The sequence below is a fragment of the Panthera uncia genome, chromosome B4, assembly GCF_023721935.1.
Source record: "Panthera uncia isolate 11264 chromosome B4, Puncia_PCG_1.0, whole genome shotgun sequence".
Lineage (NCBI taxonomy): Eukaryota > Metazoa > Chordata > Mammalia > Carnivora > Felidae > Panthera > Panthera uncia.
In genome coordinates this window covers 28,303,495-28,318,112 of record NC_064809.1, presented here as the reverse complement: position 1 = coordinate 28,318,112, position 14,618 = coordinate 28,303,495, and the positions used below count along the sequence as shown (strand labels likewise).

Below are 14,618 nucleotides of genomic sequence, written 5' to 3'. Positions count from 1 at the left end.
CAGATGTTACAATTTCCCGTCATTGGCTAGTGGGGAGAAAGAACCCTTTCCCTCAACCCCTCCCAAAATTAAATGAAGTTATATTTTGTGAGACACACATATGGATCTGTATGGATGTATGTATTCTTTGCTTATTGCTGCCTAAGTTGTTAGATAAATGGAAAACATTAATATAAAATGTAGTTTTCTTTTCCAACGAGAAGTTATGAAACATTCATATTTCTTCAATTCATCTTGTTCAAGCTAAAATCCTTATTTTCTTTATGTACTTTTAGTTGGTACGTGATAATGCAGATCTTCGCTGTGAACTTCCTAAGTTGGAAAAGCGACTTAGAGCTACAGCTGAGAGGGTAAAAGCTTTGGAGTCAGCACTGAAAGAAGCCAAAGAAAATGCATCTCGTGATCGCAAACGCTATCAGCAAGAAGTAGATCGTATAAAGGAAGCAGTCAGGTCAAAGAATATGGCTAGAAGAGGACATTCTGCACAAATTGGTTAGTAGAACACATTAAAACCTTTTAACCTTGCTTACTTTGAGTGTTTTTATTTACTTGAAAACGTAATCTGATTGACAGATTCTGTGTTGTCATGGTTGTACTTGTCTTTATTTCTAACTTACCTAAGAGTGGCATTGTTGAGAATGAAGAGCAAACTGAGGAATAGCCACATTCACAGGAAAAAAAGATAAATAAGAACTAGACTAGCATGCAAAAATGGTCAGGAGGAAGTGAAGCTATAAAAAGAGCATTTTTTTTTTTTTTATGTTTATTTATTTTTGAGAGAGAGAGAGGCACAGAGTGTAAGCAGGGGAGGAGCAGAGAGAGGGGGAGACACAGAATCCCAAGCAGGCTTCATGCTCTAAGCTGTCCGCACAGAGCCTGACCCAGAGCTCGAACTTAGAAACCACAAGATCATGACCTGAGACCTCAGCTTAACCAGCTGAGCGCCCCTGTATAGAGAGCATTTTTAAAGCAGAGAGACTTGCAGGAATATGCAGTCTTTTAGCAACAATATTACATGTTTTAGAATAATTATTGATACAGGAATTAGGTTCTTAAGAGACTAGGGATTGTATAGGTCCTGGAGAAAAGGCTATAACTGAAAAAAAGAGAAGAATTCTCTGAGGAACAAAAAGGCAAAGAAAAAACACATTTGGGAATCGTTGTGAATAAAGAGAAGAGTCATGTGTTAAGATTTATGCTAAAGTCAGCTTTTGTTTTTCACACTAGCTAAACCTATTCGTCCTGGGCAACATCCAGCAGCTTCTCCAACTCATCCAAGTGCAATTCGTGGAGGAGGTGCATTTGTTCAGAACAGCCAGCCAGTAGCAGTTCGAGGTGGAGGAGGCAAACAAGTGTAACCTCTACGCATTACCCACAGGTTTGTAGTTTATATCTGGCTTTGAGTCACAGCTCTACATGGAAATATTCAGCCATTGGTTGTTAAATACTGCTTTTTTGGATATCCATATTGGGTTGTTTTTTTTTTTTTAATGTATGTGATTATAAAAGTAACTTGGCATAATTCCTTCTAGTCTTTTATCATAGTTTAGATCTCATACTTTATATTCAAGTTTGTGTTCCTAACGTCTTTAACCTTACATACTGGAATATTTTTAAAAGCTCTTGTATTTTGTCTAATGGATATACCATGGCTTATAACTATTCCCTTTATGGGACATTTAATTAAATTAAGCATGCTAATTCTTTTTCTATATTTACTATAAAAAGATGTCTCACATTTCGAATTTCATATACGGAAATTTCAGTTTGGAAAATTTCAAGTGTGAAATATCTTTTTGTGTTCTCTTACCTTTTAGATTATTTTCAGAAGATTCCCAGAAGTGGAATTATAAGAAAGCATGAATATTTTTAAAGTTCTTGATACATACTAGTACATTGCTGTCTAGAAGGACTAGGCCAAATTGCGTCATAGCCAGGGATACTGTCTATTTTGTTCCATCTTTGCCAGTATTGAATATTAATAGTTTTTAAACTTCTGTTTTAATATAAGCATCTCATTGATTTATTAAGAAGTTGGATTTTTTTCATATATTTACCGGCTCATTTATATTTCCCTTTTTTTTTGAGTTATTCCTGTATCCTTTTCCATTTACCTATTGCAAGTGATTTTTATTTGTTTCTAGTTGTACAGGTAATGTCTGTTCCTTATAGGAGAGTAAAGAATTCTCACAAAGTAGAAGATACATTTCATCCAGAGATACCACACAATTTATTGTGTGTATCTTTCTGGTGTTTTCTTTACATATTATAATTTTCTTTTAATATTTATTTTTGAGAGAGAGAAAAAGCATGAACAGGGGATGGTCAGAGACAGGGAGACAGAGGATTTGAAGTGGGCTCTGTGCTGAGACCAGACAGCCCAATGGGGGGCTTGAACTCACTAATCATGAGATCATGCCTGAGCTGAAGTCAAACTGACTGAGCCACCAGGTGCCCACATATTTTAGTTTTTAGATTAAAAATTTCTAACTGTTGATAAATACTCTAATAACATACTGCTCCTATTCTAGTACATGTTTCTTTGTAGCCTTCTTTAACTTGGCAATGTGTTCTGAACATTTTCTTCTACAACATGATTGACTAGTTAATAAGCTGCCTAGTATGTCATCATCTAGCAGAAACACAGATTTTTGTTGTTTAGAAAGTCCCAGATGTATACACGCTTTGGGTACTAAAAATACTAAAATTATTACGTTACCTATTAACACTTTCTGACAAATACTAAAGTCCACTTATTTGCATCTTGCTTATTTTTACTTTGACACATTGGATAAGAATGGCTCTCAGTTTGAGTAGAGAATTAAGCAATAGTCTGAAGGATTCAAATATCCCAATAACTCATAAAAATTTTTTGTCCACAAAGTATAGGATTTAAAAGAGAGTAACATAGTGAAGAGTACAGACATCGGAGTTCCATCTAAGTTTGAATCCTGAGTTTTCTACTTTTAGGAACTTCAACAAGTTACTTTATTTGTATATAATTTCTTTCTTGTTTTGACTCCTTTTAAATTTCTTAAGTATGAAAATAAATTATGTGTTTATGATCTAAAACTAATGTATCTGTAAACATAACATTTTTTCTATAATCACAATAGTATCACACCTAACAATATTTTTAAACATTGTCTAATACCAGTCCATATTCATATTTCTCTAATTGTTATTTTTTTCCTAAGTCCTTTTATAGCTGGTTTATCTAAACCAGGGTATAATCCATGACTGCTGTTTACATTCAGTTAGACCTCCTTAGTCTCTTTTAATCTAGAAAAATTCTCCCCTTTTTAATGACATTGATTTACTGAAGAGACTAGGCTAGTTCTCTTGAGCATATGCCACCTTTGGGTGTGTTTGTTTCTATGTATAGTAAGTAGCTTTGTTCCTCTATTCATTGTAATGAAAGCATTTATTAGATTGGGCATAAGTAACCATTCTTAATGAGACTACCACATAAAGTAATAATGTGTTTAATATTAATATTGTATTGCATTAATTTAATATTAATATCGTATTGCATCAGTAAAACAGTGGTTTTCCTGCCAATTAGAGGTGGCCTCTGTTTTTCTCCATTTGGAGTAATTAACTTGTTGAAGCCCCTTTGCCACAAGAATGAAAGTCATGCTTGAGAATTCTACAAGTTAAAGTGTTACCTAGTACACAACAGTTGTACAGTAGATGCAAGTTGCCTTTTCTGGAAGTGTAGGTAGGCAAAGGGATTTTCAAAGCATATATATACATACAGATAAAAGTTTATTCTTTTTGGGTATTGTCAGAATTCATGTGTAAACTTTGCACTATCATTCATAGACAAGATAGACCGTGGCCTTACTTAAATATAACTAAGTTTTAGCTTGAAAGTAGAATGGTGATCCCAGTGTAATGACAGCAGTTTAGCACATGAGGGAGATAGCTAACCTGTCCAGATGAGGTTTCAAGACTTGAAGTTACTTGAAAAGTGTAGTCATTTGCAGGTTTGTTTCATTGCTGAGCCAGAGGATAGTGGTTGTTAATTTTTAAAGCCTTGCAGTCTTAAACCATGATTGAGGAGTATAGAAGCCTCATAAGTGATAAAGTGTTGAAAAATCAAATAATATGTAGAGAAATTTTTAATTATTAAGAAACATTTTGAGACACTGGATTTATTTCTGGGAAAGACAACAGTGTATTAATAGTGATTCTTTTAGAACCCAGTTTTACGTGGCTGGTCTTGTAGTTTGCATAATACTTTCGACAAGTTGAGTTTTCCTAAACACATAGGTAAAGAGGTAGTTTAATACAAGATGCCTCCAGGTAACAGCAGTTGGAATTGTTTATTTTAAGGTCACTTTTCCCACTCCATGTATCTCTTGTATATCCCTATTCCTGTCCCCAACCCCCACTTTTTGTTTTTCTTTTCCAGCTACCATGTATAAAACTTTGCTAGTTCATGATCCTTGGCTTAAAAATGTCATGGATATCGTCTACTCCCATTTTATTAACCATTTGTTTCTTTTTACAAAAAAATGTAATTCCTTCATTTGCTCATTCATAACTCTCTTGTGGAGAATAAAGGGCTGACTTTTTAAGCACTATACTGCTTATAAACTACCCTGTTTAAAACTTAAGTAAAAGGAAAAGGAATAAAATCATTTAATATTGCCAGTCTTTTTAATTTGGGGGAAAGTGGTCTAAGCCGTTGGCTAAAATGTTTTTAAACTATTGTGTATTTTATGAACTTACTTCCATCTTTTTCATGATTGTTTGGAAACAAGTTTTGTATAAATAAAAATATTTTCTGTTTTTCATCTATTTTCAGGCATTGAAAGTAATTGAATATGAAGAGGACATAATATCAAGCAGAGTCTTTCAGTGACTATAGCCTCTACCCCCTGGGAATTGTAGAATTATAACTTTTTTTTAATGTATAAATTATACCTGGCTTGTACAGCTGTTTCCTACCCACTCTTCTTGTAAACTCTGCTGCTTCCCAACACAACTAGAGTGTAATTTTGGCGTCTTAGGAGGGAAAAAAAATGACAGTTTACAACTGTGGTCCTATTTATTACACAGTTTGTCTTTTGTGTCTTAAATTTAGTCTTCACTGTGCCAAGCTAACTGTACCATATAGGATTGTGCTTTTTGTACTTTTTTTGTGAGTGTGTTTATTTTTTAATCTCAGTTTAAGTTACCTAGCTGCTACTGCTTTTTATTTTGCTTTTCTTATTACGATGTCTTCCTTATTTAGGGAAAATGGAACATTTAGATTAAATGTCTTAAATTTTACCACTTAAAACACTACATGCCCACAAAATATATCCAGTCAGTACTGTACTTTAAAATCCCTTGAAATGATTTCAGAGTTAAAATTATTTGTATCGTCTCTGAAGTTTGCTTCTGAAAACTACTGTTTGAGCACTGAAACCTTAAAACTGCATAAGTAGGCATTTGAGACTGAGCAATGCTACTTAATTCTCTCATGAAATGTCTGTTGCTAAATTATCTTGAATAGAAATATTTTATATCAAAAGCAGTCTCACTTTAAGAAAGAGAGTTTGGAGACTCTTCCCAGTTCTGTAATCAATATGGCCTGATGGAATGAAAATACCCTGCTTCATTCTGGTGAGCCTGCTAATTAATATAAGAATTGGATAGATTAATTTATCATCTTAATATAGTGAAATGAATTAAGATACTACACGATCAAACAGCATTTTATATTGTTAGTGCTGTATCGATTATTCTAAATTTATAGCCTGTGAAAATTGAGAAAAAGTATGGAAGAACAGGACAAGTATATGGTGGACTTACAAACACGTTGATTAATTTTGGTCTGAAATCCTTGAGGTGTTTTTAATCTGTTAACACCAAGTCATACACTATAATTTATTTCTTGTTTAGTCTAGAAATAATAAATTGCAAGTCACTAATCCTCAAATTATTGTGTTGGCTGTAGCCCCTAATTTTGTAATTAGTACTAAGTGTACCTGTTTTTGCCACTCTTCTCAGCTGATTAGGCGACGTCAAGTTTATTTTCAGAAGCTATAAAAGTAATAAGGAAAGAGGTTTCAATATTTGCTTCATCTGTGCGTGGGGTGACTACAGCTATATTAGCAGAAATTTGCAGAGGATGAGGATTTAAGGTTATTCAGTCAGTAAAGAAAGTTGGAGAGTTCTGTGTTAGGATCTGGCTGGCAGAATTAACTTTTTGAAAAAGTTTTATACACAGATATTTGTATTAAATTTGGAGCCATAGTCAGAAGACTCAGATCATAATTGGCTTATTTTTCTATTTAACTATTGTAATTTCCACTTTTATAATAGCTTTGATTTAAAAGATAAATTTATTTATTTATTTTTTTAACAGTCAAAAATCCTTGCTGTTATAGTATGCGACCTTTAAAATGATTGTGTTGCTTTTGATCAAAGAAACACTCCAGAAATTGAGATGAAACCTTGGTGTGCAGCAAGATTGAAGTAATACAGTTAACTTTAAAAAAAAAAAAAAAAAAAAAAGTGCTATAGCCTATTTATGATAGTTTTCTAAATGGAGAAATATTTGGCTGCATTCACATAGACATTTATATTTTGTTTTCAAAAGAAAGCTTGCTTCTTTGGCAGTACTCTTAAATGAAGCAGTTTTTTTTTTCTCTTTTATCTGAACATGGTAGTTTCACTCTTGTTAGATGTATCACGGGTATTGGTGCTGTGTAACAAACAATTGTAACTAGCATGTGGTTCAGAATACACAATGTTAGGGTTTTTTAATATTGAAATGGTTCTTTTCTATTTATAATTTCAAACTTTCACAAAGTGTACAAAGAATTTCATAAATTAGTTTTCAGTGAACTCTATTTGCTACGGTAGGTCATTAAACAGCATTTACTCTTACAAATGAAAATTTCTGATCATCTGGAACATTGACGCTTATTTCAATTTGCGGTGTCTTTTTTTTTTTTTTTTTTTTTTTTTTTTTTTGACAATATCAAAGTTCCTCTGAATGGTATTGATAAATGGTTCAGAAGAGAAACTCAGTGAAATAAAAGAATAATATTTATTCATGGTGAGCAATTAAATTATTTGCCTAACTTAAACTACTATTTGTAACTTTCAATTTGATATGAGGTGACAGAAAAGAGTCTTGAGTATACCTGTGGAGTATGTGGGTTTATTTTCAGTGTTTGAAGATACACTCAAAGATCATTAGTTTGGGAAGACGCCATATAATTTTAAGTTAACCTGCATGCTGTAAATGTGTTTTATGTTTAAATAAAGAGGAAAATTTTTTTGAAATGTAATAACTTTCTTAAAACTTAGTTGATGAAGTATTAGGTTGATTTTATATGACTAAGAGGCCTTTTGTCTTGACAGAATAGTGACTAATGTGTCATTATATTCATGTATATTCTGTTTCCTAATGTATTACTTACTCTTTGGACAGTGGGTATTAAATATGTAGGCTGAAAACTTCAGAGCCAGAAATGAAATCAGTCTCACCCATGTTATTTTACTTTAGCCTACCTACATGGTTCTGTTCATCTGAGCCTGATTGTTTTATTAACCTGTGTAAGAAGTGTTTGTTTTTCAGTGCTTACTCGGTGGTCCTCAGTGATCATTCAAGCCTAGCTGGAGAAAACTAAAGAAAGACTGTTCTTAAGTTCTAGTGGTGATTTGGCTTTTTGTTGGGGGGGGGGGGGTGTCGGGGTGTATAATATTAAATTCTTTAATAGAAATGTTTAATTCATATAAAAGCATACAGTAAATAATGAACGTCCAAGTACCTCAACAATTTTCAACTCAGGGCTAATTTTGTTTAATCCATAACCCCCACTCATGTGCCCCCTCCCCCATATATACATTAAAGCAATCCTGGATATATGCATTTCTTCATAAAATTTCAGTATATTATGCATATTAAAATACATGCTCGTTAAGCGGTGCCTGGTTGGTTCAGTCTGTTAAGCATCTGACTTGATACTGGCTCAGGTCGTGATCTCGCAGTCATGAGAACGAGCCCTGCATGGGGCTCTGGACTGAACGTGGAGCCTGCTTGGGATTCTCTCTCTTTGCCTCTCCCATTTTCCACACTCTCTCAAGTATATACTCCTTAAAACATACAATACCAGATACCATTATCACCAAAAAAATAATTCCCTAAACAAATTCAATTTTATAAACAATTTGTTTGACTCAAGATCCAATTAAAATCCATATATTGCAGTAGCATCCACTTCATTTCTCTTTCTCATTTTTCCCCCTGTAATTAGTTTATAAGGAAAGCAGGTTCTTTGTTCGGTAGTTTACCAGATTTTGCTGTTCACATTCCTTTGATACTAACTCCTTGGTCCTTTATATTTCCTATAAATTTATCCTGGATCCACAGACTTCATCAGGTTTAGCTTTTCTGTTGAGAGAGGTGCAGCATTGCTTCATAGATGCTGATATTCTTCCATCAGGTGGCACATAATGTCTGTTCTCTTCCTGGATTATTATTTGCCATTAATGATCAGTGCCTTTATCCACCAATTATTAGGGGTTACAGAATAGCAGTAATATGTGATGATGCTTTCATTTGTTAGTTGCAGTAGAGAACTGCAGAGGAAAAACAGGATAAATGATTCCTTGCAAGTTTCAAAGTCAGTCATGTCACTACTATCTTCCAGTGGTGACCAGTAGTGCATTTTTTCCCTTGTTTTTGTTACTTGGTTTTCTTTTAAGTGTGCTCTGTGAGCCTCCAAATCATTTTTCCCTTCTGTGGAGGAATTGAAATGGAAACCGACTCTTACGTATTCTCTCCCACACTGGACACTGGTACAGTGTGTCTTAGGGACTCCACTGTGCTAGCCACTTCTGTCGCATTTATTTCGATAAGCTTAAAGGTGTTGATATATGTTCTGTGGAGTGACCAGATGTCCAGAACTCTCAAATTTGACAGAGGTCAGGAGAGTTAACATGGCCCTGGAGCAAAATTGTACATGAATATTGTCTGCTACATATGAATGTGAACTGCTTATAATCTGAAAGGAGCACGTTATATACTGTTTTGGCCAGTGGGTGTGGGAAGGGAGGGCACAGCAGTTTCAAAGGCTTCTGTTTGGCCTCTGGGATAGCCTGTGTCCTACAGGCCAAAGATGCATGTGGGGCGCCCTGCCATTTATTATGTCAATTCTGGTTACACATGGAGAGATAAGGAAATGACCTATAAGCTGAGTCCACAGTATATACAATTTTTTTAAAAAACAATTCTATACATTACCCAGTGCTCATCATGATAAGTGTACTCGTTAATCCCATCACCTCTTTCATCTGTCCCCCACCCACCTCCCCTCTGGTAACCATCTGTTTCTTCTCTGTAGTTAAGAGTTTGTTTTCTTGGTTTGTCTCTCTTGCTCTTTTTTATTTTTCCTTGGTTTGTTTTGTTTCTTAAGGTCCACATATGAGTGAAATCATATGATACTGTCTTTCTCTGATTTTGCTTAGCATTATGCTCTGTAGCTCCATCCATGTTGCAAATGGCAAGATTCATTCTTTTTTATGGCTGAATAATATACTTTTGTATATATGTGCCACATCTTTATCCATTCACCTATCATTGGACACTTGGGCTGCTTTCATAATGTGAGCATTGTAAATAATGCTGCGGTAAACACAGGGATGCATGTATCCCTTTGAATTAATGTTTTTGTATTTTGGAAGTAAATACCCAGTTAGTGCAATTGCTGATCATAGGACAGTTCTATTTTTAACTTTTTGAGGAACCTCCATACTGTCTTCCAGAGTGGCTGTAATAGTTTGCACTCCCATGAACCATGCAAGAGGGTTCCTTTGTCTCCACATTCCCACCAATACCTGTTGCTTGTGTTTTTTAGTTTAGCCATCCTGACAGGTGTGAGATGATATCTCATGGTGGCTTTGATTTGCATTTTCCTTGATGATGAATGATGTTGAGCAAATTTTCATGTGTTGTCTGTTGGCCATAGGAGTCTTTGGAGAAATGTCTGTTCATTTCTTCCACCCATTTTTTTATTTGGATTTTTTGTTTTTTGAGTATTGCATTGTATCAGTTCTTTATAGATACTGGTTATCAGATACGTCGTTTACAAATATCTTCTTCCATTCAGTAGATCGTCTTATAGTTTTGTTGACTATTTTCTTTGCTGTGCAGAAGCTTTTTATTTTGGTGTAGTTGCCAATAGTTTATTTTTGTTTTTGTTTCCCTTGCCTCAGGAGACATATCTAGAAAGATGTTGCTACAGCCGATGTCAGAAAAATTACTGAGGATTTCTCTCTAGGATTTTTATGGTTTCCTGTCTCACATTTACATTCTTAATCCATTTTGAGTTTATTTTTGTGTCCAGTTTCATTCTTTTGCATGTAACTGCAATTTTCCCAACTCCCATTTGTTGAAGAGACTGTCTTTTTCCTATTGCATACCTCTTTGTTGAAGATTAATTGACCATATAATTGTGGGTTTATTTCTGGGTTTTCTATTTTGTTCCATTGATCTGTGCATCTGTTTTTGTGCCAGTACCATACTCTTTTGATTACTGCAGCTTTGTAATATAATTTGAAGTCTGGAATTGTGTTACTAACAGTTTTGTTTTTTCAAGATTGCTTTGGCTATTCAAGGTCTTTTGTGGTTCCATACAAATTTCAGGATTATTCTACCTCTGTGAAGAATCCTGTTGGCATTTTGATAGTGATTGCATTACATTTGTAGATTGCTTTGGGTAGCATAGATATAACAATACTTGTTCTTCCAGTCCATGAATGTATGCAGTATAAGAGCACTTAACACATACATTTATAATTTGCTCAACACTGGTGTTTATTACTGTGCCTGTACATGTTCTCCTCCCCCTCTCCCCACCATGATGATGCTTCAGACCCCTGAGTGTCAGTGCCAACCCAGACTGTGTCCAACAGCCTCCCCTCAAAACATTGGATATATCTATCCCTCTCTAGTGTACAGTTCTAATTAAATGGCCAGAATTCCGTTTGGGGTCAGATAGGGAATTGTTTTAGTCTGTGCATGCTGTGTTGTTGCCAGGTCCTTCCTCCTGGGTACCAAACCTCTTCATTTTGTGTTCTGGGTTGAAAAACTGGCTTGGGTTAACTGGGAAAGGTATTGTGGCTTTATTAGGGCAACTGCCCTTAGCTTCCTTGTTGTCTTCCATCATTAATATTCTGATGGTAAAAACTGAATAGTATCCTTATTTGCTGCCCATATATGTTGCCCTTAGACATACTGTGTTCTATTAGCCATATCCATAATTGTGAATCCAGGCCTCTAAGCTGCCAGGTCAGCCCTGCTACACAGTATGATAATTATATCCTTCTGCCTTCTGGTAGTTAGGTATCACCACCTGGTCTTTATATTGGAGAGGGTAGGGAGAATTTTGTCATCTCCATCGCTATCAGTAATTCTAGTGGGTTTTTTTTTTGTTTTTGGTTTTTTGTTTTTTGGGTTTTTTTTTTTTTTTAGCTTTTTTAATGTTTATTTTTGAAAGAAAGAGCATGCACGCAAGCAGGGGAAGAGTAGAGAGAGGGAGACAGAGGTTCCAAGGCAGGCTCCATGCTGACAGCAGAGCCCCTGTGGGGCTCATACTCCCCAAACCACAAGATCATGACCTAAGCCAAAGTAGGAGGGCTCAACCAACTGAGCCACCCAGCCACCCCAGTGAATCTTGTTCTATAACAGCTTCATTTACCATCAGGCATCGGGCCCTACCATACAGAAGAAAGTCACCGCTGAACTTTTTACCTTAACCAAGTGATCACCAATGATACATGTGGATATCCTGTACCCTTGATATGTAATGAGAGCACTTTCCTGTTATTCTCCGCCAAAACTCCTAACCCCAATCTGATCATGAGAAAAACATCAAACCAAATAGAAGATCATTCTACAGAATGCCTGACTGGTACTTTTCCAAAGTGTCAAGGTCATGAAAAACAAAGACAAACAAATCACAGGAGACTATGGATTCTTGACAACCAAATGCAGTATGGTATCCTAGATTGGATCCTGGAACAAAAAGTCATCAGTGGAAAACCTGGTGAATAAGTAACGTATCACTTAGTTTCTTAATTTTGAAGCATTGGTGATGAAAGATGTTAACATCGGGAGAAACTGAGTAAAGGGTATAAGGGAATTCCCTGTATTACTTTACAACTTTGTAAATCTAAGATTATTCCAAGAGAAAAGGTTTAATAATTTATAAAGCAGTAAGAAACAGAGATACAGCAGTAACATTCTGGAAACTAAAGCAGACTCCAGAAACCTGACATTGAAGTCAACAGTGAAAAGATTACTAAGAAGCAACCCAATATCTCGCCTCCTGTAGAACTCCCAAATGTTCATGAATATGACATCAGGTACCAGTAGAAGGAGCTTGAATATAGGATGCGTTGAAAGTATTTAGGACTTTCAGTTTGATCCCCAGATGGGCTCTTCAATACTATACAGCTTGGCAACAGCATCCCAGCATAAGCCTGTGTGTTTATTTAGAGGGGTAAAACAAGGTCTCTATACTAGGAAACACCACAAAGAGTTGAGGGGAGGGTAACATACTGAAAACAAAGAGTAAGGAGCATGACAATTATCAATTTATTGCCTCTTATCCCCAAACTCACCCTTCATTGCTAATAGAAGTTGAATTGTGCTCCTCCCCCTGCCTGCCCAAATTCCTATAATAAAGTCCTAACCCCTAGTACCTTAGAATGTGACCTTACTTGAAGATGGGGGTCTTTTCAGAGGTAATCAAGTTAAAGGTCACCAGAGTAGCTCTAACCCAATATGGCTGGGGTCCTTGTAAAAGACAAATTTGATACACAGGGAAGATGATGTGAGGAGACATGGGGAACAGCGATCTACAAGCCAAGGAGAGGTCTGGCACAGATTCTTCCCTAAGCCCTTAGAAGAAGTCAACCCTGCCAACACCCTGATTTTGAACTTCCAGCCTCCACAGCTGTGAGACCATAAGTTTCTGTGAAGTTAACTAGGCTGTGGTACTTGATTACGGCAGCCCTAGCAAACTACTACAATTGGCTACACTACAATATTGAGTTGGACCCTCAAGCATTTTTCCTTTTCTCATTTCTTAGCTGGCATGCTTTCATTTGCTTTTCTTGTTAACACTATCCAGTTTTTAGTGGTGTGTTTGTGGTTTTGGATGGAGACATCCAGTGGCTCTCAACCCCAGGGTACAAAGTCTCTAAGTGAGCTTGCAGCCCTGCAGCATGTGACCACCTCTCTGGATGGCAAATAGACTTCCAAAGTCCTGACTCCCTCTGAGCCTACCCTTCAGCCTCGTGGAGAGGCATTTCCTGCTCACCTGTACTCTGGAGGGATGTGCTAGCCTCAACCCTGTTGTATCCCAGTGAGGTGTTTCCTTTTTCCCAGTTCCAGTCATGGTTCCCCACTTGCCAACCTTGGCCTGACTGCAACCCAGAGGGATGGTTCTTGCTTGCCTGGTGACTGTGGTCCAGTTCTAGCCTGAGAACCCTAGCAAACTTCACCATTCAGTGGGCTGCAATCACCTTCACCAATTAAATCTGAATCCCAGACATGGGGAAAGGGGGCCCCCTTCTAAGTTTGTTCCATTCTTGGGTACTTTCCCTTAGCCCTAGACTGTTCTTTAAAGTTCTCTGTACCCAAACCCATGGGGGAGGGGAAGGAAAAAAAAGAGGTTAGAGTGGAAGAGAGCCAAAGCATAAGAGACTCTTAAAAACTGAGAACAAACTGAGGGTTGATGGGGGGGGGTGGGAGGGAGGGGAGGGCGGGTGATGGGTATTGAGGAGGGCACCTTTTGGGATGAGCACTTGGTCTTGTATGGAAACCAATTTGACAATAAACTTCATATATTGGAAAAAAATAAAAATAAAAGTTATCTGTACCCATTTATACTTAATCCCCTTGGACCATGACTGATACAGAGAGTAATATGAAAGTTTATAATGTGAGTATTTAGAACCTCAGCCCTTTATTCCCTCACTTGGCTACCTGAATGCTGGCAGCCAGGCTTAGACTCTCCATCCAGGAGATTAGAAGATTGCTCTGTGAGAGTGGCCAAAATGAACAAATCAGGAGACTATAGATGCTGGAGAGGATGTGGAGAAACGGGAACCCTCTTGCACTGTTGGTGGGAATGCAAACTGGTACGGCCACTCTGGAAAACAGTGTGGAGATTCCCCCCCAAATTAAAAATAGACCTACCCTATGACCCAGCAATAGCACTGCTAGGAATTTACCCAAGGGATACAGGAGTACTGATGCATAGGGGCACTTGTACCCCAATGTTTATAGCAGCACTCTCAACAATAGCCAAATTATGGAAAGAGCTTAAATGTCCATCAACTGATGAATGGATAAAGAAATTGTGGTTTATATACACAATGGAATACTATGTGGCAATGAGAAAGAATGAAATATGGCCTTTTGTAGCAACGTGGATGGAACTGGAGAGTGTGATGCTAAGTGAAATAAGCCATACAGAGAAAGACAGATACCATATGGTTTCACTCTTATGTGGATCCTGAGAAACTTAACAGAAACCCATGGGGGAGGGGAAGGAAAAAAAAAAAAAAGAGGTTAGAGTGGGAGAGAGCCAAAGCATAAGAGA

At 36.6% G+C, this 14,618-nt stretch overlaps 1 protein-coding gene across 1 annotated transcript in view; it reads left to right on the top strand.

The window, feature by feature from the left end:
• Positions 1–7,651, top strand: part of KIF5B (kinesin family member 5B) — a 49,264-nt gene extending 41,613 nt beyond the window's left edge. Inside the window, exons 24-26 of the mRNA XM_049624781.1 lie at positions 276–492; positions 1,228–1,378; positions 4,814–7,651. Of these exons, the coding sequence (XP_049480738.1) occupies positions 276–492; positions 1,228–1,358 (348 nt within the window). The 3' untranslated portion in view covers positions 1,359–1,378; positions 4,814–7,651. The remainder of the gene's footprint in view (positions 1–275; positions 493–1,227; positions 1,379–4,813) is intronic.
• Positions 7,652–14,618: the final 6,967 nt, after the last annotated feature.